At 47.6% G+C, this 26,196-nt stretch overlaps 3 protein-coding genes across 3 annotated transcripts; 2 read left to right on the forward strand and 1 right to left on the reverse strand.

Annotated features, from left to right (window-relative positions):
• Positions 1-1,042: 1,042 nt before the first annotated feature.
• On the reverse strand, positions 1,043-3,277 carry LOC135075949 (uncharacterized). Its single transcript, XM_063970396.1, has one exon. The coding sequence runs from the start codon at positions 3,275-3,277 to the stop codon at positions 1,043-1,045; it is 2,235 nt and encodes a 744-aa protein (XP_063826466.1).
• Positions 3,278-7,914: 4,637 nt separating this feature from the next.
• On the forward strand, positions 7,915-18,078 carry LOC135075950 (metabotropic glutamate receptor 1-like). Its single transcript, XM_063970397.1, has 13 exons — positions 7,915-8,337; positions 10,313-10,432; positions 12,797-12,950; positions 13,034-13,428; positions 13,505-13,574; positions 13,660-13,909; positions 13,982-14,104; positions 14,264-14,454; positions 15,824-16,071; positions 16,249-16,383; positions 16,645-16,883; positions 17,179-17,465; positions 17,846-18,078. Exons 1-13 carry the CDS (start codon positions 7,915-7,917, stop codon positions 18,076-18,078), a joined length of 2,868 nt encoding a protein of 955 aa, XP_063826467.1.
• A 202-nt stretch (positions 18,079-18,280) lies between these two features.
• LOC135076013 (glutamate receptor ionotropic, kainate 2-like) lies at positions 18,281-25,959 on the forward strand. Its single transcript, XM_063970459.1, has 17 exons — positions 18,281-18,517; positions 18,927-19,063; positions 19,137-19,307; positions 19,566-19,720; positions 19,841-20,037; positions 20,138-20,616; positions 20,730-20,793; positions 21,060-21,205; positions 22,008-22,169; positions 22,375-22,574; positions 22,721-22,922; positions 23,243-23,328; positions 23,425-23,506; positions 23,616-23,664; positions 23,848-23,963; positions 24,119-24,340; positions 24,478-25,959. The coding sequence occupies exons 1-17, from the start codon at positions 18,451-18,453 to the stop codon at positions 24,685-24,687; spliced, it is 2,745 nt and encodes a 914-aa protein (XP_063826529.1). The 5' UTR covers positions 18,281-18,450; the 3' UTR covers positions 24,688-25,959.
• The last annotated feature ends 237 nt before the right edge of the window (positions 25,960-26,196 follow it).

Consider the following 26,196-nt stretch of genomic DNA (forward strand, 5'->3'; position numbering starts at 1 on the left):
CTCCGCCTTGGCCTCCAAGATGGCGATCCGGAGGACTCTTCTGGACTCCTTGAAGGCATCGTAGAGTCGGCCTTCTTCCTCCGGGTTGCGGGTTGCGCGGCGGCGGTGGCGAGTGTACGCCCTCCTCGCTGTATTGCTGGTGGTCCGGAGATCCGCTATCTCTTGAGTCCACCAGTATACTTGCTGTCGGTTCGGTACACAGCGGACTCTCGGCATAGCCGCGTCGCAGACTGCCACCAGCGCTGCGCGAAGTTGGGCGGCACCGGTGTCTGCATCCGGGGGGGGGGCTCTGCTTTTCGAGCACCAGGCCTGGACAATAGCGGCTTCCTCGGCTTTTTCTCTATCCAGCCTGGTGATGGCCCACCTAGGATAGGCCGAGCTATCGGATCGACGGGGAGCGTTGGGGCTCGAGGAGGGGGAGATTTCAAATCGGATATATAAGTGGTCCGAGAGAGTCTCCTCCTCCATTACCCGCCAATTGACTACACGGCGTGCCGTCGCAGGGGTAGCGAAAGAAACGTCCACCCTTGAGTTGCCCTGCGGCCGCACGCACGTGTAATCTGTCCCGGTATTAAGGACCGACAGCCCGACCTCCGTTGCCCAGTCCTCGAGGGCCCTGCCTCGGACGTCGGTGGTGTTCCCGCCCCAAGCCTGCGATTTGGCGTTCAGGTCGCCCATAAGGACAACCTGATGCGGCGCAAGCCTTTGGACTACCGGCCCCAGGGTGTGCAGGAATGCCTCAAAGTCCGACAGAGGTCGGTTGGGCGAGAAGTACACACCGACGATTCCGTACTCCCCCCAAACAGCCGAGACAAACCCGGGGCCACGCTCCCGCGGTATGAGGGGTTTGGCAGCGGGTCCTGTGCGGCAGACGATGGCCACGTGACCCCCGGAATCTCCTGCCCAGTGGGGTTGAGGGGAAACCCAGTAGGGTTCTGCGGCAACCGCAACGTCAATGTTCCACGCTGCTAGGGATTGCAGAAAGAGATCCTGCGCCCCAGCAGCGTGGTTAAGGTTCCCCTGGAGGAAGCAGATTTGGCGACTACCCATCGAGCATGTCTGCCTCCTCGCACTGCTCATGGTGCTCCTCTACCAGGGGGACCAGAGCCCCTGCGGCTGTCTTCCCTCTTGTTTGCGGGGGGTTGCAATTCCTACCCCCCATGTGATGGCTGGCATCGCGGCCGGCCTCAGCGCAAACAGCGCAGCGCGCGTCCTTTGCCGAACATTCGGCGGCCTTGTGCCCCGGATTTCCACACCGGAAGCACAGGCCACTGCGGTCAGCCGAAGAAGGGCACAGCTGTCGGGTGTGTCCAAGCCCCATGCACTTAAAACAGCGCATCGGGCGAGTCTCCAAGATTTGGACACGGGCCGAGGACCACCCTATCAGGAAGCGACCGGCCTCCGACAGTGCTTTGGCCGATACAACCGGGCAGCTGATTGTGGCTACTCCCTCTCCACGGGAGCTGCGCCGGATTTCCCCCACTCTAACTGCTCCCGTAGAGCAACCCGTCTTGATAGCCACCGCTTCGGCAACCTCCTCCCTGGTGACGGACTCATCCAGGCCGGAGATGCGCACGCCCGCGCGCTTCTCGGGTCTGGTGACAGACACATCGCCACCGAGAACCGCCTTTAGCTTGTCCGCCAGCTTGTCGGCCTTTTCTCTGGACTCGGTTCCCGGAACCTCGATAAGTCGAGCCCCGGTCGCCGAGTCAGTGACCTTTATGCTGGGGATTCCCAGCTCGGACAGGTCCACTGCAGCCTTGGCCTTGGTGAGCACCTCTTTGTAGGTAGACCCTCTCTTTGCCGCCTCTGGCTGCAGCGTCACCACGATGGCCGCGCTGCGGGGAGGGGTCAGTTTTACCCGCTTGGGCTTCGGTTTCGGCGCCGTTGGAGCCGTCCTGGGCGCAGGGACCGGTTGGGAAGCGGTGGCAGTCTTGGGTTTCCTCTTCTTCCCCTTCCGTGTCACGGTGGCCCATGTTTCGGCTGGAGGAGCCGATGAGGGCGCCGTCTGGACCTCTTGGCTGGAAGCTACTGGTTCCGGCTGGGATGGGGGTTGCGGCCTTGTCGGGCGTGCCTTCTTTGGCCCGGGGGCTGACCTTGGCGCTGGGGTTGGGCCCTCCGTAGAGGCCGGAGGAGTCCTTCTATCGGCCGCGAGCGGGGGGCGGAGGGTCTTCTGGGGCGGCAGACGGCTCTCCAGGTCCCCCAATCTGGCGTCGATGAGTTTAGCCGCCGAGTCGACGGCCCTCTGGCATGCCATTTGCAGCAGCTCCTCAATTGATTGGGCGCATAGTGCGCCCTGTGGAAGGGGGTCCCTCACTGGAGCCTGCGGCTCCATCTCCTCCTCGCCAGCTGACGGGGCCGCCGGCGGGGGTGTCGCCCGTTTGTTGGCGTTCTTGCCGACGTTGGCAGTGAGCTCCGCCATATCACGCCTAAGGGCGCGGATCTCCCCATGGAGGCCCTCGACCTCTCGCCTCAGGTTGGCGTTATCGACTCTCAGCCGGCGGTTTTCCTCGGTCTCTGAGCGGGCTGCGAGCTGGTCGAGAATGCCCGCTAAGTTGTCCGCCGACCTGTTGAGGGCTCCTTTCAGGGGGCCTTGTAGCCGTCCAGAGATCTGGGAGACGCGGGCGATCTCGGAGACAAACAGTCCCCCGCGGGCCCTCAGCTGTTCCAGATCCAGCCTCTCGTAGTCGACCCTGGACTTGGGGTCTCCGAGGTCCGGCGAGGTTGAGCCACCCGCCCGGCTTCCTTCGTGGCGGATCAGGCTGGCCTTGGCCCTCTTGTCCAGGTCGACATTGAAGTCGAGCTCCTCCAGCTCTTCCACCCTCCGGTAGTAGTCTTGGGCCCGCTGGGCACTGCCGGCCTTCTTGCCACGGCGTGCAGTGCTGAATTTGGGGGCCGGGGCCGTCTCCTCTTCTGACAGGGAAGAGTTGTCGGTGCTAGTTCGGGCACTCCCCTGCCGACGACGGCGCTTCCGCGCCGATTTCTCCTTGCCCACCACTTTCTCCTTCTCGGAGTCCGTCTGGGGTTTGCCGTGGTCGTTGGTTTCGGCGTGTGCCAACGGGGCACAGGCCTCCACCTCCCTTTCATCAGTATCCGATCCGTTGTGCGAGTTCGAGTCCGTATTATCATTGCTTGAGTCGTCGTGATGCGGCCGAGACCGCGGAATAGTGTTGGCCCCCCCGTATACACAGGGCCGACCGCCTTGCGAGCGGCCACGGGATTCCCCAGCATGGCTGGGACCCGCCCGGGTAGTTTTAACCGTTTTACCACTATTCATTTTTTCCACTGCTTGCGGGCGCAGCTGCCCCACCTCACTCCCGGGAGGGGTAACGGCCGATGATACTCCACCGACCGTGTCGAGCTGTTAACACCCGACACTGCTCCTCGGCCCCCCCCAGACCTTGGCATTTGAGGGTTTTATAGACTTTTCCTTGTCTTGACCCCGACTTCCGTAGCCGGGGCCCCCGGCCCCCCTCCATTGGGGGGTTACGGGTTGCCCGACAGGCCCGCCGAGTTGACGCAACCTGCCGCGCCGGTGAGAAGTCAGCCGCCCGCGTGACAGAACACGCGGCCGTTGCCCGGGGTGCACCACGGGGAGGTCCCTCACCACCGCACCCCAACCTAACCTAACCTAACCTAACCTAACCTAACCACAAAAATTTACAACTTTGGTCATTTACTAGGTAGACTTTTTGGATTTGACCAAAAATTAATATTTTTGTTTTGGGTTAAATAGGCCAGGGTTGTCACTGAGGGATATTTTGACGAAGTTTGAGTTTAGTTTAAGGTTCAATTTAGGTCTTATTTGACAAATAATTTAATTTATACATTTTATAATTTTATTGTGACCGCTCCTGACTGCGACGTTGTGGCTCCCGGTATCTGAAAAGTAAATTAACGCATTATAATATATATTAAGAAGACAAAACTTAGTAACTTACCGGGTGCTGCGACGGCTGCATACTGTGCTCGGGATCTGAAACGGGAAAAGTACTTTTTAACAAATTTTATACATTATTTATTTTATATACAACTTTTACAAACCTTTATTTTAACTAGTATTTTTACTTCACGCGGTCATAAAGACCTGAATTGTTTTATTTTACTCACTGACGCGTACCTCTAGCGACATTATGTTTGGATTCAGAACACCAGCCAAGAGGGTCAGTGACACCAACCAACAGAAGTCTCCTGATTCCCCGCCAATCAGAAGACCGGGTAAGGTGAGACGCAGCGTCGGGGAGTGGGAGGCGGGGAAAGCTGGGCTTTCTTCCGCATCCGACTCAACCCCGCCGCGAGCTGATCCACCGAAGGCTCCAAAGAAGCCCGCGCCGTTGCGCCGAGCTTCTGTGGAGGCTTCGGTGAACTCACCTAAAACCCCCACTGCCACTGTCACCAGAGACAGGACAGCCGAAGCCAGAGCCTCCCTTCAGAAGGCCAAGGTGAGCCTTGGCACCGCTCGCAACCTGAGGGGCGACATCAAGACCACCGTCGTAGAGGCTCTGGATCGGCTGTACCAGCTCGTTAAGGAGTCGGAAACGGACAGGAAGGGGAAGGCTCCCAGCAAGAGCATGGTTGAGCCTGAACCTGAAAAGGAAAAGGAAAAGGATAGGGAAGAGGAAAAGAGAGTGGACGAGGATCGGATAGTGGCAGAAATACGGGAAAACAGGAGACTTTTGTTGGAAAGTAACATTAAAATAGAAGCGATGAAGGAAGAGATCGAAAAGCAGCGGAGTTCCTTAGAAAAGACGTCATATGCTAGCGTGGCGGCTTCCGTGCCCAACCAGCAGCGTCCAGTCAGATCGGCCCTCCACTCCGTCGTCGTCTCATCAAAGGATGTGATGGAGACGGGGGAGGAGGTGCTGCGGAAGGTCAGGGAAGCCGTCAACGCTAAGGAAGGATGGGTCCGAGTAGAAAAAATACGCAAGGCTAAAAATGCCAAGATAATCATGGGCTGTGGAAGCGAGGAAGAGAGACAGAAAGTTAAGGAAAGGATTGCGGGCACGGGTGGCCTCCTTATCGCGGAGGACATGAAAAATAAAGACCCGCTCCTGGTGCTCAAGGACGTCCTGTTGCTGAATAGCGATGCGGACGTTCTGAAGGCACTAAGGATGCAGAACGGGAGTATTTTCCGTGACCTCCGCGAGGGGGAGGACCGTGTCACAATCCGGTATAAGAAAAAGGCAAGGAACCCGCACACAAACCATATTGTAGTGAGCGTTTCCCCGATGGTTTGGAAGAGAGCAAACGAGGCGGGATCCGTGCATATCGATCTACAGCACATCAGAGTGGCCGACCAATCACCGCTGGTGCAGTGCACAAAGTGTTTGGGATACGGCCACAGTAGACGATTTTGCACGGAGCCCGCCGACGTTTGCAGCCACTGTGGGGGGCCGCACTTCAGCGCCGACTGCGCCGAGAAGCTCGCTGGTGGGGCACCATCGTGCAAGAACTGCCAGCGAGCCAAAGCGGAGCATGTCGCACACAATGCATTTAGCAGCGACTGCCCAGTGCGCAGGCGGTGGGATGCGCTGGCCAGGTCCACAGTGGCATATTGCTAAAGTTGTCCCGGGGATCACCAACCAGCTCACGATCTATCGATCAACAAAATTCCTTTTAAAATACGTTAGGTGGTTAGGTATTAGTTGGTCACTATTAAAATTCAAAATTAAACACTCCAATAAAACTCTTTCGGCAGATAAACCCCCACATAGTATTATTCAAAATTCAAAATTACCACCTCAAGTCATAGCACAAACCGGAGTCAATTTGATGATCAAACTGAACCGTTTTAATGACAAAATTGGATAGCAAAGAAAATGTTGACTCAATATTATGATAATATAGAAAATCAACATTTTAGCACAAAATCCGATAGCAAACAAATTTGGAAATAAAACATTTTAGCAAATTAAAAATATACATTGAACATAATAAAACAGGTAACAAGGAATATATATAAAATAGCAGAAAAATAAATAGCAAACACAAAATTTAGAAACAAGAAAACAGTATTATTTCGAAAATTTAAAACATCTAAATTAAAACAGCACATTGGAGAATCTTTACAAAAGAAAACATAAATCAAAAAGAAAATTAAGAAACGCAAAAACTCACACAACTAACTTTAAAACCCTAAACAACACAGTAAACAAATGAACCAAACATAATACAAAAGGCTCTGATAAGCAAACGTCAGAGGTACAAAGAAAAAAAAAAAAAAAAAAAAAAAAAAAAAAAAAAAAAAAAAAAAAAAAACCTAACCTAACCTAACCTAACCTAACCTAACCTAACCTAACTTAATGAAACCGGTGAAAAACCGGTTTGGTTACAAAAAACCGGTAACTGAAAATTCCTGAAAAATTACGGTTAGGTTACTGAAAACATTCTGGAAACCGGTTAGCTTCGTTTCAGAACCTAACTTAATGAAACCTATCAAAAACCGGTTAGGTTACAAAAAATCGGTAACTGAAAATTCCTGAAAAATTACGGTTAGGTTCCTGAAGACATTCTGGAAACCGGTTAGGTTCGTTCCAGAACCTAACTTAATGAAACCGGTGAAAAACCGGTTTGGTTACAAAAAACCGGTAACTGAAAATTCCTGAAAAATTACGGTTAGGTTACTGAAATCATTCTGGAAACCGGTTAGGTTCGTTTCAGAACCTAACTTAATGAAACCTATCAAAAACCGGTTAGGTTACAAAAAACCGGTAACTGAAAATTCCTGAAAAATTACGGTTAGGTTACTGAAAACATTCTGGAAACCGGTTAGCTTCGTTTCAGAACCTAACTTAATGAAACCTATCAAAAACCGGTTAGGTTACAAAAAATCGGTAACTGAAAATTCCTGAAAAATTACGGTTAGGTTCCTGAAGACATTCTGGAAACCGGTTAGGTTCGTTCCAGAACCTAACTTAATGAAACCGGTGAAAAACCGGTTTGGTTACAAAAAACCGGTAACTGAAAATTCCTGAAAAATTACGGTTAGGTTACTGAAAACATTCTGGAAACCGGTTAGCTTCGTTTCAGAACCTAACTTAATGAAACCTATCAAAAACCGGTTAGGTTACAAAAAATCGGTAACTGAAAATTCCTGAAAAATTACGGTTAGGTTCCTGAAGACATTCTGGAAACCGGTTAGGTTCGTTCCAGAACCATACTTAATGAAACATTTTCGGAATTTTTTCAAATTGTTTTTACGCGTCTTTTTCAAAATTTTCTAGGGCCACCCCCGACGTTTATCGGCTTTTCGGATTCGTCTCGGCGAGCCCTATCCATAGACACCTCATTTATAGGGATCCGACGACAAAATTTTAAAAAATTGGCCCTCCCACCCACCCATTTGTCTCTAGGCAGGTAGACTTTTTTGTTTTGGTCAAAAAATATTTTTCCGGTTTTTAGTTTATTTGGGTCAAATAGTGATTGAGGAATTATTTGAAGATATCTGAGTTTAGTTTGAAGTACATTTAAGTCATATTTGCCAATTCAATTATTGATTTGGATTGGATTAGCGGGGTTTTGCGCCGAATGTAATGCGCTGCAACAATATCTCAGGATTTTTCGATAAAAATCAAGCCTTTTCTCCGGACTTTTGATTTTTTCGTCTGGTAACCCTACTTAAATAAAGATGTGCTGTTAAAAACATGTATGGTTATACCCTCAAAAAACTAGGGTGCTTCACTGATTGTAAGTATAGATTATATTACCAATGAACCTGCATACATTCTGATAATTAATTAATGATTGACTTACTTGACTTGACTTGAATGATAAGCATTTAATTTTTCTTAAATTCATAATACCTATAGAAAATACTGTCCGGTTTTCTGCGGCAGTGTGTCACCGGCACAGAAGTCCGTGATTCGCCGCGCGGCATACGTGAATGACTCACGGCGACGGACGGTGGCGCGCGGGATGGCAGCGGGCGCGGCATGGCTGGCGTGCGCGCTGCTGCAGGTGCTGGGCGCACAGGCGGGCGGCGGTGACGGCGGCGGCGGCGGCGACCGGCGCGCCGTGGTGGCCGGCGAGGTGCGGTTCGGCGCGCTGTTTGCCGTGCACGGCGCGCCCGTGGAAGCGCGCGCGGGCTCTCGCTGCGGCGCCGTGCGCGAGCACTACGGCATCCAGCGCGTGGAGGCGACGCTGCGCGCGCTGGACGCCATCAACGCGGACGCCGCGCTTCTGCCGGGGCTGCGGCTGGGCGCGGAACTGCGCGACTCGTGCTGGGCGCCACCCACGGCGCTGCGGCAGACCATCGACCTGGTGCGGGATGCGCTCTCGCCGCCCGATCCCGCCGACTCCGACGCCCGTGCTTCCAAACTGTCGTCTACGTGCAGTCAGGTAAGTATACTAATACTAATATTATAAAAGGCAAATATTTGTATTCTCATCCACATTACCAGAGTAAATTTTCTATGACATTACTCACAGCACAGCTCGCGCTCTGGAAGAGCTTTGTGCTGTGAGTAACGAACACAGAACCATACCTACTCTTTCTCCTGATGGTCGCGCTAATCTATTTAATTCAATAACTAGGTAATTTAATTTAATAAAATTAAATAATGTTAAAATATTATATATAGAAATAAACTACCTACGTGGACTAAATAATTACAAATAAATAATAGATCAAGTTTAATTTATCCCAACAAAAACATAAAAATGTGAAATGAGAGCCAATCTCAATATTATGATTATTTATACCTTGACTTCAACAACAGAAGAAATAAGATCTAAATGGGTGCCGAGTTCAATGATCAGTCCTGAAGGATACGACTGTTTACTACGAGTATATTACTACTAAATATCCTAAGCGAATTAAAAAATCAAAAGTCGGTTCGATAGGCGCACTGACGAAAGTTGTTTTATGAGACGAATTACATAATAAGTACACATAGATTAATGAGTTTGAATGAGCTATTTTTTATTATTTATTTATTTATTAAGGAAATATACAACAACATTCATAAAACATACTAGAAAGAAAGAAAGAAATAGAATTTATTGAACACAGTAAGCACAAATATAAACAATAACAACACAAAACGAATATATAAAAAATAGTGGGCCACTGTGTCAATAGGCTCCCGCTCAGCATTTATCCTGACATGCTCGTGAGGGCATGTCAAGAAGCTGGTCTTCCGCAGTCTACTAAGTTATTTATAAATCAAACCAAATAAAATAAACACATTGTTAGTTTTTCTTTACATTTCAATCTTTTTGATGGACAAGGCTATATTTTTATGTATGTCGAAAATTATTAAAAATAATCTCGCTATGCATGCATTACGACCTAGACTAATTAGTAAAAGCAGTGCATCACGCTCTCATACCTACTATGACATGCTCTGTCACTCTGTCAGACGGGACGCCACGCGGAGTACATACTTGGGCGCATCATTGTCAGCGCGAGAGCACTCCGACGACCCTCCCAACCACGCTCCCGACGCTAATTGCAAGTCTTATTCCAACAGTAGTACTGTTTAATAAAAAACCTACACACTGGTACTCGTCGTAACTCGTATTTACGTTAAAGCAGAGATTTTCATTTTTTAAATAATGCTAAATCACTTTAACTTTAGGAACCACAGTTACTTGTTAATTCGCAAATAATAAGTTTTGAAGTTTTTCACAGAACTTTTAAATACAGAATCGGTACTTTTTTTTAAATCGGGAAATACTTAGTTCGTCCTCACTGGCCAATGGGGACGACAGATGGGACTCTCCCCGCTTTTCTTTTTCTTCCTTAGGTTACAGCTTCCTTTTAACTAGCTGTCAAAGCGACACCGCGATACGAATTTATGCATACAGCTGATTTTTGTTCGTCGTCCAGTCGCGTTGCAACTGAAAATATTTAACGCAATCGGGGCGCTGATGGTGTCCTTCCACCGGAGACCAAAGGAAACGAAGCCGCGGGTCATTGTCATAATTTAGGCATTCATACGTAATAGCTCCGTCTCAAGCTGTGGCTTGTTCCCGAGCAAGCCTCCCCGACTTCGGGGGGTCCAGTTCAACCAATCCCCCTTCGGTTGTTTTTATGGAGATTTTCTCCTCGCGGTCCTGGTGAAACGGGAGTCCCGGCCCGGGTTTCGGTCAGCTCCATGCCGCTGCGCAAGTGAAGATTCAGACATCTCCGTGATTAAAATACGCGTGCATTGCCCAAGGTGCGCCACGTGGAGGACCCTCACCATCGCATTAATGTTTTTAGCTGACGATATACTGAATGTGTATTCCGTAGATGTGTTACGAAATAAAGATTTTGGTTTTGTATATATGACTTATTTTAAATAAATAACTTACTGTTAATAAACCTCAGGAAGCTGGTGGAGCGCGCAATACCGGACATCGGGCTCCGTTGCTGGGCGTGCTAGGGCCTGGCGCTAGTTCAGCTTCGGTACAAGTCCAGAACTTGCTACAACTATTTTCCATACCACAGGTAGAAAAGAGTAAACATCCGCCTTAATATACGATATGTATAATATTTTAAACTATTATGTTGCATTTTTACTATAAAATTATCACTTCACAGGATTTATTACAACAATATCTTTTTAACGGTAAATAAGATATTTACCCTCCCGACGTTTCGGCTCGGTTGCACGAGGTTGCACGAGTCATGGTCGCGGGCAGACTAAAGAGATGCGGCGTCGTCTGCTCCTGGCTCCGGCGCGATGAGTTTTCTTCACCCACCCGCATTTGCACAATATTTTCGTCAGTGGTACAGTCAGTCCGACAAACTACACTAACAGTGTCCGGGTTTCTCTGAGACGGCCTAGAACGCGATTTGTACTTCGTTATCACCGGATTCCACGCTGATGATAGGTTAAATCCATGTCCTCGATTGAAATTCTTATGCTTTTTAATTTCAATGGCTTCACGTATCAACCTAACATGGTAATGCCTATCAGTTGAGAGGATTTTTAGGTCATGAAGTTCCATCCAGTGATTAACGTCCGAAGTTAACAGATGTGCAGCTATCGCAGATTTGCACGTCTGTCGTCATAATCTTATTTACCGTTAAAAAGATTGTTGCAATAAATCCCGTGAAGTGATAATTTTAATATCGCACACCTAGATCTAAACTGAGACAACTCAAAAAAGGGCATTTTTCAGGAGGCGAAAAAAACGTATTACTACATTTTTTGTTAGGGAAGTTATGAAACTCAGTTTTATTTTAGATTATTGATAGGCTGTGAAATGACCCTGTATATAAAGTGGGTCAAAAAATCTATCCTTTTTACCTTTAATCGCAGTTTTTTTAGTTGTTACATTTTAGGAGAATGACTTTGTACAAATAATAAACTATATTTAGACTTGAATCAGTTTTGTTTGGACATTTTGAGATTTGAGTTCTCCTTTTCCACTCTTAAAATTTTTATATCGTATCATTTAACTTGGTTCTGATTTTCGTCTAAAACCAAATTAGTTCCCCACATTTTTTGCAAGATTTTAGTGTCATAAAACTTTTCAAATGTCATCTCTTCCACGTTCTTTGGTCCTCTGTATTTCAAAATTTGAAGATATGGCTGAGTCCTCTTCCTGCACTATTAAAGTGGTTTTCTTTGATTGTTTCGATATCCTAAATCATCAATTTAGGAATTGTTTGTGAAAGCAGTTCTTTTTGAACACGATCTGGATCAGCAAAGAGATATAAATGAAGATTTCATGACATGGTGGACATGATAGGTGTTTGAGTTTTTTCAGCCACTTTTTCTTAGCATCAGCCGATCGATATGGTTATTTATTATTTATTTACTTATTATAGACCTTTTTTCTACATTATTTTATATTTCTACATTATAAAGAAGGTTTTATCTCTTGTGCAGACAACAGCATATCAGACTATACACTTGTATTACAACTAAATAAGTTACTACAGTGTTTAACTTGAAGTTCCGTCGTCTGTACATTGCCTTTTTAATTATCTTTACATTGTTCTCTTAAAATATTTACAAGAAAACGACCCAGCATCATTTTTTTCGGAAAATAAAAATAATATCCACTGTAAATTTTACTTATCAAACAAAAGTAAGTTAACTCAAAACACTTTTCTCAAACAAAATAGGAGATAGTTTAAATTAAAACAATACTATTTAGAAACAGGGATTCTCATACTGTACCTGATTTTAGGTGAAACGTGCAAAACTACACGTTTTGTATAGAATAACATTGAAATGAAATTAGTTCCAACAAAACTACGCCAACTAGAAATTCACAAGTTGATTCATCAAAACACACTCAACTCAAAATAGTAACAAAATATAAGTTATTTTATCAAAAAAAACTGGAACAAGTCAAAATGTTCTGGTTGACTATTGCAGAACAACTCATCAATACTGTTACTACTCAAATTAACTCATTATATATTTTCTGCTTAACTGTAACAAATCTAAATATCCGCATTTTCGTTTATTTTAATACGTGCACTCTTTGATACTAACGAAGGTCAACTGACAAAACGCTTGTTTAGGTGGAAGGGGTTGACAAGCGTTGATTCAACAAAAGTAAGTTAACGCCATCTAGCGGCAAATGGATCAAGGCTTTATTAAACCTGTTATCTTGGAAAGATGCGTATGATAACCGAGTATTTGAATATAAGCATAAGTCAAAATTGACAATTTTTGAGTTGTCTCAGTTTAGATCTAGGTGTGCGATATATACGTATCTGCGGCTAAACTAGTTAATTAAAAATTTTCTACCCTATAACTACCCAGAGTGTCACCACAAGACCACAATAGATTTTACCGTGAACTTCTTAAAAGGTTAATTTAGGTTCATACTGAACTCTGCATCGTACCAGGTGTCGTACTCGGCGACGTCGCGCGAGCTGTCGGACCGCGCGCGCTTCTCCACGTTCTTCCGCGTGGTGCCGTCTGACCTGCATCAGGCTCGCACCATGGTGGCGTTGTTGCGCGCGCACAACTGGACCTACGTGCATGCAGTACACACTGATGGTTCGTAAGAAATGACAACAATACTCAGTAATCGAATGGTATTATCTTGCTCGATAACTCAGCAGAGCCCATAAATGTGACAGAGAGCTACGGGCAAAGCGGAATGGCAGCATTCCGTGAAGAGGCCGCACGTGGTGGAGTGTGTGTGGCGCGCGAGGAAGCACTGCGGGCAGCGCCGGGCGCCGTGGAGGTGGACCGCACGCTGCGGCGGCTGGCCAGCGGGCCGCAGGTGGTGGTGTGCTGGTGCGAGGGCCGCACGGCGCGCGCGTTGCTGGCGGGGCTGGCGCGCGCGGGCGGCCCGGCGCTGCGGCTGGTGGCCAGCGACGGCTGGGCCGACCGGCGCGACGTGGTGGCGGGCCTCGAGCGAGCGGCCAACGACGCGCTCACCCTGCGCATCCGCTCGCCGTACCTGCGCGACTTTGATTCCTACTACCATTCTCTAAAACCGCATACTAATTTAAGAAACCCATGGTTCACGGTAATAAATAAACCTTTAAAAAATGTCTTATTCCAAATATCACATAAGATTCCTATTAATTTTTCTGTTCGTTTAGGAATTTTGGGAACAAAAGTTCAACTGTTCCATGTCTGACAAATCTGAAGTCGGAATACGTCGATGTACAGGTAGATACTCCGATATACCTATGTAGGTATACATATTTATTTACATACACTCATAAAACTAACTTAAGAACAACGTTTCTGTCAGGGCTTGAATCCCTCGGAACAGACTACACACAAGAGCCAAAACTGGCATTGGTAGTGAGAGGCGTGTACGCGCTGGCGCACGCTCTGCACGACATGCGCGCGGCGGCGTGCGGCGCGCGCGGGCCGGGGCTGTGCGCGGCGCTGCGGCCCTTCAACGTGTCCCTGTACCGCCGGCACCTGGCGCGCGTCCGCTTCCGCGCGCCCGACGGCGGCTTAGTCGCTTTCGATGACAACGGAGACCCCTTACCGGAGTAAGTTTCGGAGGAAGAGTAGGGCTTGTGTATTAACTGCAGACTTAATATTAAAGCGTGTCTTGTTGGCAGATTGAGCGAATACGATGTGATGAACTTGATGAGTGACGGTAGCGGAGGCTGGCGGTACGAGCGCGTGGGGCGGTGGCGGCGCGGAGCCTTGCAGCTGCGAGGAGGAGACGCTGCCGCCGCCAGGTGCTGGACTCGCTGAGTTTTCCAAAAAGTGAAAAAAAAATAATGGTCTTCGTACTATGACTTTCAGGTCTACCACTCTAAATCCAAAAGTTAACTTGCACAGATCATACGGTAGTGTTAGACAGTTGAGGCCCATATTATTATAAGCGCCCTGGCCAGGCGTGCGGCGGGCGTGCAGGCGGCGTGCTCGGCGCCGTGCGGCGCGGGCCAGTGGGCGCGCGCGGGCGAGGGCCGGGCGCGCTGCTGCTGGGCCTGCGTGCCGTGCCCGCCGCTCGCCGTCACCGGCCCGCCGCCGGCCACCGGCTGCCTGCTCTGTCCGCCCGGACATCGTCCTGACGTCCATCGCACTAGTAAGACTTTATGAAATAAAAATTAATATGCATTTAAAACGAAAAGATGAAAAGTGATCAAGAGTTTCGTATTTTTAATTGAAATATTCATAAATGACACAATAATAATAATAATAAATACACTTTATTGCACACCAAACAAATAACATAACAGAAGAAAAGGAACACACAAGGTACAATTAGGCGGTCTTATCGCTATGAAGCGATCTCTTCCAGACAACCTATGGTGAGGACAGTTACTTGAAACAAATATGAAGGGGAAGGCGGTGTCGACACTAAAGAAATAAATTATAATAAAAGGCATACAATTTAAACCAAAATAATACATACAAATAATACACAAAATATATTAATATATATATATACATATATAAATTATAATATATACTTACACACAAACAATTCATAACAGTTTTTAATCCACGCTTTATGCGATGCGGATGATATAAGTCCACTTGGTCAATGAATAAAGTCGCATAATATGTTCACCTGGATGAATTAATTCCTAGGTGAACAAAGGCGACTGCTTTAGGCGACTGGGTGATATCACCTGAGTGAAATGGGTCCGAGGTGAAGTGAGGACACTAAAAATCTCTGATTTTGGGATTTGGTCCCATAAACATTTAATTTAAGTAATTTGGTTGGGCAGTTTTTTTTTTACTTTATGAGCAATTTTGTTAAAAACTTTCACGATGCGCTTTTTAACGATACTTTGTTTAGTTTTTAGCGATAACTTTGGCAATTTTGGAGATTCTTGATGAAACTAGAGGATAATATTACGCATTTGTGTCATTTATTAAAACATTGTAAAACTAATTGCCACTTGGAAAAAAATTCAAAAGTCGAGATGGCGGGGAAAAGAAAAGGGAAATAGCCTGGCCCTATAAATAGGTTACGAGTTTCTCCAGTTGGCTAGTGTAGTTCAGTTCAGGTTACTTCAAAGTTTAGTTAAGATTCAGTACATGCACTAAAAAGTATATTAAAATAAACTGCATTAAAAACCACCTTAAAATTAATCTGACTCCAAAAAAGTACACTAAAAGTAGAAAAATAATTACGTTACTTATTTATTTTAAGGACAATATTATATTAGGGTCATTCTACGAACAATATTATTATTATGACCATGATTGATATTTTTGGAGTGGGTGCTCCGGTACCGAACTTACTACTTACCGGGTTTACTTGAGCATTTATAGGCGTTTCTTGAGCCTTTTGCAGACTAGCACCGACTCCGGGAATACTAATCATGGTCATACAAATTGTCCTAATTAAATAACGTTATTATTTTTCTACTTAAAAAAAATTTAGGCTAATTTTTTACCTGTAAAAAACTAAATTCTTAATAGTTATTTCAACTTGAACGTAGGTTGCCTACCATCTCCCGTGGAGTGGGGAGGGTCGGAGCAGTGGGCGCGGTCGGTGGCGCTGGGCGCGGGCGGCGCGGGGCTGGCGGCGGTGCTGGCGTGCGCGGCGACGTTCTGGCGGCACCGCGCCACGCCGGTCGTCAAGTCGGCGTCGCGCGAGCTGTGCGCGCTGCTGCTGCTCTCGGCCGCCGCGTGCCACGCCGCGGCGCTGGCGTCGGCGCTCCGGCCTGCGGTCATACCTTGCATTGCGGTGTGTTCTCGTAAACTTACTGTGACTTATGAAGAGATACAAATTTCTATTCTAATTGCATTTTTAAGTATATTATCAATTTCCAGTACTTATTAAATTTTTGTGGATTCTTTATAGTTCTTTCGTATTAGGTCTGTTATATTGGCTTCCTTTATTGCTAATAAATAATAATTGAAGGTGCGCCTAGCGGCACCATCTTTGGCCGGCGTGTATGCAGCAGTGCTGGCGAGGACAGTGCGGGTGGCTCGCCTGGTCGCTGCTGCAGAGCGGCGACCGGCTGCCCGACCTAGACTGTTATCGTCACGAGCACAGGTAAGCTTTCATTGCAAGAATGGATTAAATAAAATACACACACTTTTGACATGTCTATCTAAACACATACTCAGAAGATCACGCACTTTGTGTCACCCAACATGAAATTGAAAGAAGTTGAAAATCCCACTGTGCCTGCCACTAGGGCAAAAAGATTATGAGATATGTGAAGGCTCCGCAAAACTTTTGCATAAGTATTTTTTAAAATATATTTTTCATATTCTATACAAATAAAGGAATTTTGAATTCGACTAATGTAAGGTGTGGACATGGGTGTGCCTGACGGCGCCGGGCGCGGCGGCGGCGGCGTGGAGCGCGGCGGCGTGGGCGCCGGCGCCGCGCCTGCTGCACCCGGGCCGCGCGCGCTCCGTGCTGGCGTGCGGCGGCGAGCGCGCGCCCGCGCAGCTGCTGCCGCTGGCGCCCGCGCTGGCGCTGCTCGCCTCCTGCGTCGTGCTGGCCGTGCGCACGCGCCGTCTGCCGCACAATTTTAACGAGACCAAGTATGCGTCGGTGAAAACACTTAACGATCTCTAAACCCGTCGCCTTTTCCGGTCGACCGGAAGTCAAAAATTAAGCCTGTATTCGGAACGACTTGAGCACCGAACAAAATGAACAATTATAATTAAATCCTTTATATTGTTCGGTGCTTTGATTTCTGTTTTTTTCTAGTGTATAAGTAGGTACCCTAACTTTGCAAAAAGAAATGCTGTGTATGCCTGTAGTTGAGGTAAAATACGCATCCTGTGCGTCACATATAAATAAATAAACATAAACATGATCACCCCACCCGGTCAGGTTCGTGGGCGCGGCGGCGTACGCGACGTGCGTGACGTGGGTGGCGTTCTTCCCGCTGTACGCGGCGACGGCGGCGCGCACGGCGGCGCTGTGCGCGTGCGTGTCGCTGTCGGCGGGCGCGTGCGTGCTGCTGGCGCTGGGCCCGCGCGTGTGGGTGTGCCTGTGCCGGCCGCGCCGCAACACGCGCGCGCACTTCCTCACGGCCACCTCCATCCGCTGCCACCTGGGCAAGTACCGCCCCGGCGCGGAGCCGCCATCCGCTGCAGACTCGCCTCGGGCGATCGTTGGTACTTTATTAGTTAACATCTTTAACCTATAATTCTCCTTCAACACACTTCTTTTTATAAAACACTTAAATCTAGTCCTGAAAAGTGAGTAATTTATCAACTTGCTGTATTATAAGATTTTTAATAACTGAAATCATTAAACAGACAATTGAGTTCGTGAACGTTTTACCATACAAAATCTATGGGAGTTGCGTTTGGCTAGCTCAAAAAAGTATGTTACTTGATTCCTGAAGGCTGAGTTGCACCACTTGCGATGTTACGTTAATTACTCGTACCTACCTAATTTATTTCTCGAAATTAGCATAGGATTTGGGTAGTTAACAGTTTAACACCACCATTACCACCACTTTTTATAAACTTTTATCTAAACGTCGTCGCAGCACATCGTGATACCAGCTGCCAAACCGAGGCCCGAGGCGCAGGCGAGGGTGCGGAAGAGGGTGCGGGCGCGGGGCCGGGCGGCTGGTGCGCGGCGGCCGGCGCGTGCGCCCGCGTGACGCGCGCGCCCCTCGACGACGGCGGCGACGGCGGCGGCGACGCCGACGTGCTCATCGTGCTGCTGCATCATCACCATGCCGTGCCTCCAGCGATCTCGGACCACAGCCTACCGTAGAGGACTTCACTCGAAAATATATTAAAAGAATAGGATTTTAAAAATGTAGCTTGTGCATTTCGTGCACAATCGACGCGGAGATGAATAGTGAAAACATATTTTAGTGATAAATTATTTTAGTGAATACTTAAATGTACCTTAAGTATTCTGAAAACCTAAATATTAAAGTGCACAATAAAATAAAATTATCTCTACTTATAAGTATTAGTCTCATGGTCAAACGTTCGAAAACCCTACTCTAATCTTTTGCGTTTGATGTCGTATTCGTGACGTAGACGCAGACGCTGAAAAAATGTACCCATTTCGTGCCGGCACGGTGACGCGGCGGTTCCAGAATAGCCGCGAGCGAGGGTCGCTCCAGTGCGCGGCGCGATGTCTCCGCGTGCGCTTGCGCTGCTTCTGATGTGCGCGCACGTGTGCGCACAAGATTTACGGATAGGTTGGTATTTTTCTGAAATCAAATTTCAGTTTAATTCGAAAATAAGAAAGGTCAATGAAGAATTTGATATCTGAAAAGTATCTAATCTATCTTAGGTATCTGTAAAGCAAAATTATGAGAAGTGATCTGTGTTGTGTGTTTATAAAATTCTATTTTCGGAACTAAGAGTCAATATTATGATGATACATAATATTATCGGAAAATTGGATAGGTACCTAAAAAACTACTCATGTAATGCGAATTGCGAATGCACAAAACTGCCTATGCAATATGCATACACCAATCACCATCGCTAAAACCCCTGCCTGTGACACAGATTTCAAAATAATAGAAGGAAAATTAAATTGACCAATAAGTACGAAAGGTGGCATATCAGCGGACGACGGCCTGATCGTGTGTTTGGCGGCAGGCGTGGTGGAGCAGGAGCCGGTGGCGGCGCAGCGGCTGGCGGCGGCGGTGGAGGCGGCGCTGCAGGAGGGCGCGGCGCTGGTGGCGCCCGTGGAGCCCGACGAGCCGCTGGCCGTGCCGGCGCACGTGTGCGCGCAGGTCCGCTCTCCACCTCCCAGGCTTCAGATTCTTCGATTTGCAATAAGATATCGAGTGTGTCGTCCCTTCGCAGGCCGGGGAGGAGGTGGCGGGCGTGGTGAGCGGCGGCTCGGCGCGCGCGGCGGCGCTGGGCGCGGCGGCGGCGGCGCGCGCGGGCCTGCCGCTGCTGCTGGTGGCGCCCGCGCCGGCCGACGCGTCCTGGGAGGCGCTCGCTATGTACCCGCACCCCGACGTTCTCGCTATGGTCACTCATGCACTCTGTTTTTGAAATAAATCCCAGTTGTGATAATAAGTCCCACTTTGATACGATTCTAGTCGGAGTACTTACTCTATGATAGATCTAGAATTAAGATATACTCGGAGGATAAAGCCTGATAGGCCCCAGAAATACATGCTTACATCCAATTTCCGTTTCCGGCGAAATTGATATGCATCGGGCAGGCGTCATGCGTAAGTCATGTCATGATTCGTAGGTCTTCAATGTCACCGCAACAATTGACAGGCATGCGCGGACTTGTGCGAGGCCAAGGGCTGGAGCAGCGCGGTGCTGCTGCACGAGGGCAGCGCCGCGGGCGCGGCCGGCGTGGCGCCCGACGCCGCGCGCCTCACGCTGCTGCCGCGCCAGCTGCCGCCGCCGCACGAGGAGGCGCTGCTCAGGTACATTCAGTTTGTTGTCGGGCGCGACCGGCGCAACTCTTTTAGCCTATCCGAAAGCAAAAGTAGCAGCGCTATGCTTTCAGTTTATGAATAGTTAAAGGTCTACTCTCCTTGTTCCAGGAACCTTCTCCTGATACTGAAGAAGTCCGGTGCGACGAACTTCATCATCTGGTGCTCGGCGGAGTGCGCGGTGCGCGTGCTGGACGCGGCGCAGCGCGTGGGGCTGCTGGCGGCGCGCCACTCCTACGTCGTGCTCACGCTCGACCTGCACACGCAGCCCACGGCCGACTTCAGCCACGGCGGCGCCAACATCACCAGTGCGTCTCCACGCGTTTGTTGAACCTGTGAACTAGAGCACTTGAACGAATCAGCACGTACCTACTCTCTAATCATAACGTCTCGTTGTATCCTTTCCAGCGTTCCAACTGTACGATCTCAATTCAACGGAAGTGACGTCGACGATTGAAGCGTGGAGCGCCGCCTACGCGCGGCGTCTCGGTGACGAGGAAGATGCGTCGAGTGCATCGGAAGCTCCGCCGGTGGCGCTGCTGCTGGCCTACGACGCGTCGCGCCTCGTGGCCGAAACTTGGCAGAGGCTGCAGCTGCCGGCGGCGGGCGCCGGCGACTGCGCCGCGGGCACGGGCGCGTTCCACGCGGACACGGTGCTGAACTACGTGCGCTCGGAGGAGTGGGCGGGCGGCGCGGCGTGGGAGGCGGACGGCGCGCGGCGCGACGTGCGGCTGCGCGTGGTGGAGCTGGCGCGCGGCGGCGCGCTGACGCACGTGGCGCTGTGGGCGCCGCGCAGCGCCGTCGTCTGGCAGCGCCCCGTCGTGCACACCGCGCCTCCCCCTCAGGACTCCATGACCAACAGAACCTTCACTGTGCTCATCGCCATCGTATGTTTTTTTCTAGTCAACTTTTAAATTATATTATGTGGCTTTTCTTAAATTTATAGTTAAGAAAAGCCACATAAAATTGTCTAAACTCGTTTTATTTTAATTTATTTCAGAACGATCCATACGTAATGGAAAAGAAATCTACGGAACGTCTATCTGGAAACGACCGATACGAAGGTACGAGTAGCACTTGTTTTTGGGTTATTTATCATACAATTAACGCAGTTCTCTCTCTTTTAAAAATAAAGGAATGTTTTCTTTTGAGCAAAATTTTCTACTGTAGATAGAGTAGATTACTTTCCCTCCAGGTGGCATTACAAAATTCAACCCTGTACAGAGCCAACAACAGAAAACGAGATTCCACCTGTAAACCGTGCCAGAGCTACATTTGGCGTGGATATCATGTAATTACATGTAAGTAATCTTATGTAATTCATTATTAGGTTTCTGCATCGAGCTGATCGACCAGCTGGCGAAGCTGCTGCAGTTCAACTATACTTTCGTGGAGCAGGAGGACGGCGATTATGGCAAATACAACAACATCACGCGCCAGTGGACTGGCATGATGCGGCGCCTCAGAGACGACCCTGTAATTACACATTACCTATTGCTAATTCATTTAGGCTTATTTAAATACGTAAGCCTACTTATTACTTGCAATCGACACATCAGATCGACAAAATTATTCATCATTTCAGCAACTGGACGTCCACACCATTTTTTTAATGTCGGGATATGCTTTGCGCAAACATTGGGACTCTCCCCGCCTGTTCACTAAAGGTAGGGCCTACCCACTAAAACCCGACGGTGTCCACCGGAGCCCAAAGAAACGGAGCCGCGAGTTATTGTCCTAGCTCGGACATTCGTCCGCAGCTCCGCTTCAGGCTAGAGGATCGCTCACGAGCGAGCCTCTGCAGCTTCAAGGGAACCCCCAATACCCTCCTCCAATTGGGTTACGGGTTGCCCGACAGGCCCGCCGAGTTGACGAGACCTGCCGCGCAGGTGAGAAGTTAGCCGCCCGCGTGAACAGACCACGCGGAGTGCGGACGTTGCCCAGAGTGCACCACGAGGTCCCTCAGAATCGCACCCGGGAAATATTATTGAAACTAACTATATTCACGCGTAAGAAGTCGCGGGAATAGCTAGTTACGTTATAGAAAAGATAAATTATTAATTACTAGCTTTCCACCCGCGGCTTCGCCCGCGTGAAATTTTATCTGTCACAGAAAAACTTTATCGCGCGCGTCCCTGTTTCAAAAACCGGGATAATGTCCTTTCCGGGGACTCAAATTATCTCTATGCCTTTCATCAAAATCGGTTCAGTGGTTTAGGCGTGAAATTTTGGAGGACCGTGCATGATAATAATTATTATTATGATTCCGATTATGCAGGACATAGACTTCGCGATCACGGACCTGACGATCACGGCGGAGCGCGAGCGCGGGGTGGACTTCACCACGCCCTTCATGAACCTCGGCATCAGCATCCTGTTCCACACGCCGCTGCCGCCCGAGCCCGAGCTGTTTGCGTTCCTCTTGCCTTTCTCTAACGGAGTACGTATAAACACGAAACACAGCATAAAATAAAAAACGTGATTATTCCTAGAGTACTTATAAGTATCTAACTTCTTTCAAAGATTTTCTAGAGTTAGAGTAGTCCATGCCTAGGACTAGGTTAGTAGATAAATACATGTATAAAAATCAACTTATGCGGGTAGGTTAGTACACTAAGCAGAAACCTAACCCAGTTCCATGTCAGGTGTGGCTGTGCCTGGGATTCGCATACTTGGGCTCGTCGTTGGTGCTGTACGTGGTGGGGCGGCTGTGCCCCGAGGAGTGGCAGAACCCTTACCCGTGCGTGGAGGACCCGCCCGCCCTCGAGAACCAGTTCACGCTCGCCAACGCGCTCTGGTTCAACCTGGGCGCCGTGCTGCTGCAGGGGTCCGAGATAGCTCCAGTGTAAGTTCATAAAAGAAAATATCATGAACTCACTCTTGATGCATCTATAATGCATACATTCGTACATCGTACGAGAGGATCAGAGGAAGTCTGAAGATCCATATCCAGGTGTCGTTAATGTTATTGGTTTGTTCGTAACTGCGCAGTGCGTACGGGACGCGCGCAGTGGCGAGCATGTGGTGGCTGTTCGCGCTCGTGATCACGAGCTCGTACACGGCGAACCTGGCCACGCTGCTGGCCAAGACCACCTCCACCGAGCTCATCCACAACGTGCAGGAGCTGGCCGAGAACGAGCACGGCATCACCTACGGCGCCAAATTGGGCGGCTCCACCTACACCTTCTTTGAAGTTAGTTTTTCTTACATATTTTTACTACGCAAATCGAATTTTGAAAAAACAACTTTGAATAAACAGTTATTTTACATGATAATATAAAGTTGAAGAGTTTGTTTGTTTGAACGCGCTAATGTCAATAATTACTGGTCCGATTTAAAAAAAAAATTGTGTTGAAGGTGTTTGTGTTAGGCTATAGATATAACATCACCCTACATCTAATAGGGGTGGTGCAGTAAGGAAAAATGATGCAGAAGTCGCTGGCACAGCTAGTTAAATTGTATTTTTATTTGATATTATTATTATTTTATTTATGAATCAATTGAAAATTTCAGCAATCTCAAAACCCGCTTTATCAAAAGATGTTCCAGCAAATGCGTTCGCAGAAGATGCCAGAAAAGAATGATATAGGTATCCAAAAGTACGAATCTGTAATTAACAAGAAATAATGTTCTAAAACTATATTAATTATAAAATTGAAGTAATACTAATTAACAATAATGTAAACATTTTGTAGAGTCGTAGAAGGAAACTACGCGTTTTTAATGGAGTCCACAAGCATTGAGTACACAATCGAGCGTAACTGCGAGACGACTAAGGTATTGCCAAAACTTGATTTTTTTTTCTAACGCCTGTCAATCATTATAATCATTGTTATTAAATTTAACAGTCACGCTAATAGATTTTACTTTATTGTGTGTTTTGTAGATCGGCGACTTGCTTGATAGCAAAGGTTACGGAATTGCAATGAAAAAAAGTAAGTGTGTACCTACCTCTTACTTAGATAAGTAACGGTAAGTTAAGTGGACTCAATACATAGGTACTCTAGTTAACATTCCACATCTTGTATGTTAGGTACTCGTATAAAAGACCTGGTTTTAATGAGAATACTTAATAATATAGTTAGTAGCCACGAACCTAACCCGAACCTGGTTTGCAGACTCGGCGTACCGCAACTCAATGAACTTGGCGTTGCTGAACCTGCAGGAGGCGGGCGTGCTGCGCGAGATGAAGCACAAGTGGTGGAAGGAGATGCACGGCGGCGGCGCGTGCAATGTAACACATCGCCAATGTTCCATTCATGTGCAGTGCATCATTCAATGGGCAAACACCAGGGGCGCATTCATGAGGATCGGAATTCAAACACGTACCTACCACTAAGCTTACAAAAATGGACGCGCGCTGATCTAATCATGTTTATCTTGTATCAGACGGTGGAAGACCGCGAGAGTTCCGAGCTGCGGATCCAGAACTTCTTCGGGCTGTTCCTGGTGCTGATCGTGGGCTGCGTGCTGGGCGTGCTGCTGTCGTGCTGCGACCTGGCGTGGGCGGCGGCGCGCCACCCGCGCGACCCCGCCGCGCCCTACTTCGCGCGCTTCTGGCAGGAGCTGCGCTTCGTCTTCCGCTTTGAGCAGAGCGAGAAACCAGTGCAGGTTTGTATTTTAACAAAATGCACTTTTATGATGATGATTTCTTCATTTCTACATCTAAGCATTATGATTATGCGGTTTGCGCGTCTAGAACTCTAAAAGCTACAAAGAAAGATTCTTAATACTGAACCTCATTTCAGGGTCCGTTGATCGAGTCACTGCCGTCGTCGGCGCACACGGGCTCGGCGGAGCCGGAGCCGGAGCCGGAGGAGGAGGCGACGCCGGAGCCGCCGCGCGCCGCGTCGCAGCAGCCGCGCGCGCGCCGCCGCTCCTCCATGCACGCCGCCAGCGTGCGCCTCGCGCGCCACGCCACGCGCCGCGACTCGACGCCTGTCAAGCATGACTCTTAGCCACTGCCGGAAAAATCTCGGGATTTTTCTCGGGGCACAATACGTTTATGCTTATTTCTTTCTTCAAAAAACGATTGACTATGTTTTAGGTACGACGATAGACATACTTACCTACTTAGATTAAAATATTTTCAAATATTATAAGTGAAAAAAATAACTTAAAGCCAAAATTATTATTGTTTTACACTCTAAACTCTATTCAATTGATTTTTGTTTTTACTAGTGTATAATTACCCTAACAGTGCAAAAAGAAATGCTGTGTATACCTGTAATTGACGTATCATGTGTTAAACCATGTTAAAATGTATGAACTATATTAACTATGTAGGTATGTGACTTTGTTGGTGTACCTAATCTATATATATGTTACGGTTAATGTGATAAATTGAAAATTATTAATAATAACCGGTTATTATGAATAATTACCGACAGTGGCGGTAAAAGTGATAAATTAATCACATTTAACAGTGATTATTTAATAATTCAACCTTAGTACTAACAAATTTCTTAAAAGAGAACAACATGTTGTGTACGTGCTCGTGTACAGCCAAACTTTTGAACGTTTTGATATCATATATTAATATAATTTGGCATAATGAGTTTGGAATGTTTCTTGCATAATATTACTTTTCCATGATGCCTATAACATAATGTTTTGATTTAAAGTGAAAAATAGGTTAAGGTGCGGCGGGGGTGGCCCTTGGGCCACCCCTAAGCCGCCTATTTAGTTTTATACACACATAAATGACCTCATATTAATCACATTAACCAAATCATGCGGTAATTATTCATAATAACCGGCGATTATTCATAATTTTCACATTTATCACTTTGACCGTAACATATATAAAAGAAAGTCGTGTTAGTTACTCCACTTATAACTCAAGAACGGCTGAACCGATTTAGCTGAAAATTGTCAGGGAGGTAGTTTAGAGCCAGGAGAAGGACATAGGATACTTTTTATCCCGTTCGAAATTAAAAAAAAGTCTGCTTATTTATTGCCATTAAGGCGGAACAAAGGTCGCCGGGTCAGCTAGTAAATAAATAAAATAAAATTAAGTCAATCAACGAGATAAATTGTGGGCGTTCGTGGGGGGTTTTGACCAATATTAAGAAAGCGTAGTCTTAGGTACGTTTTAATTTAGTTTCAAAATGTACCTACTTAAGTAAGTTAAGTTATAGTATAGTAAGGTGTAGTCAATAAACCAAGAGCTTCCTCGTTGTGGATAAAAAAAATCATCAAAATTAAGAAAATATTAAATAAATACATATTTATAATAATTATTATCGTTTTATTTTTCCTCTCCTCGCTTCCAAGGCAGAATATTTTTTCAGCAGCACGTCATCATCTATACCAATCCCATGAATTATCGTTTTAGCAGCGTGTTGATATTTACACTTAGTATTGACGTCGTGCTCGTGGAGTCGTGGAGCGCGATCGCGCCGAAGCGTCCGACCGCGTCGATGGAGGCGGCGGGCGGCGGGCGCAGGCGCGGCGCTATCGACGCG

Source organism: Ostrinia nubilalis, chromosome 11, assembly GCF_963855985.1.
Source record: "Ostrinia nubilalis chromosome 11, ilOstNubi1.1, whole genome shotgun sequence".
Classification (NCBI taxonomy): domain Eukaryota; kingdom Metazoa; phylum Arthropoda; class Insecta; order Lepidoptera; family Crambidae; genus Ostrinia; species Ostrinia nubilalis.

Coding starts and splice junctions, on each gene's coding strand:
- LOC135075949 (XM_063970396.1), bottom strand. CDS start 3,277: ATGAATAGTGGTAAAACGGTTAAAACTACCCGGGCGGGTCCCAGCCAT.
- LOC135075950 (XM_063970397.1), top strand. CDS start 7,915: ATGGCAGCGGGCGCGGCATGGCTGGCGTGCGCGCTGCTGCAGGTGCTG. Junction 10,433..12,796: donor AACTATTTTCCATACCACAG/GTAGAAAAGAGT, acceptor GCATCGTACCAG/GTGTCGTACTCGGCGACGTC. Junction 17,466..17,845: donor CTCGCCTCGGGCGATCGTTG/GTACTTTATTAG, acceptor ACGTCGTCGCAG/CACATCGTGATACCAGCTGC.
- LOC135076013 (XM_063970459.1), top strand. CDS start 18,451: ATGTCTCCGCGTGCGCTTGCGCTGCTTCTGATGTGCGCGCACGTGTGC. Junction 21,206..22,007: donor GGCGCCTCAGAGACGACCCT/GTAATTACACAT, acceptor CCGATTATGCAG/GACATAGACTTCGCGATCAC. Junction 23,964..24,118: donor ACGGCGGCGGCGCGTGCAAT/GTAACACATCGC, acceptor ATCTTGTATCAG/ACGGTGGAAGACCGCGAGAG.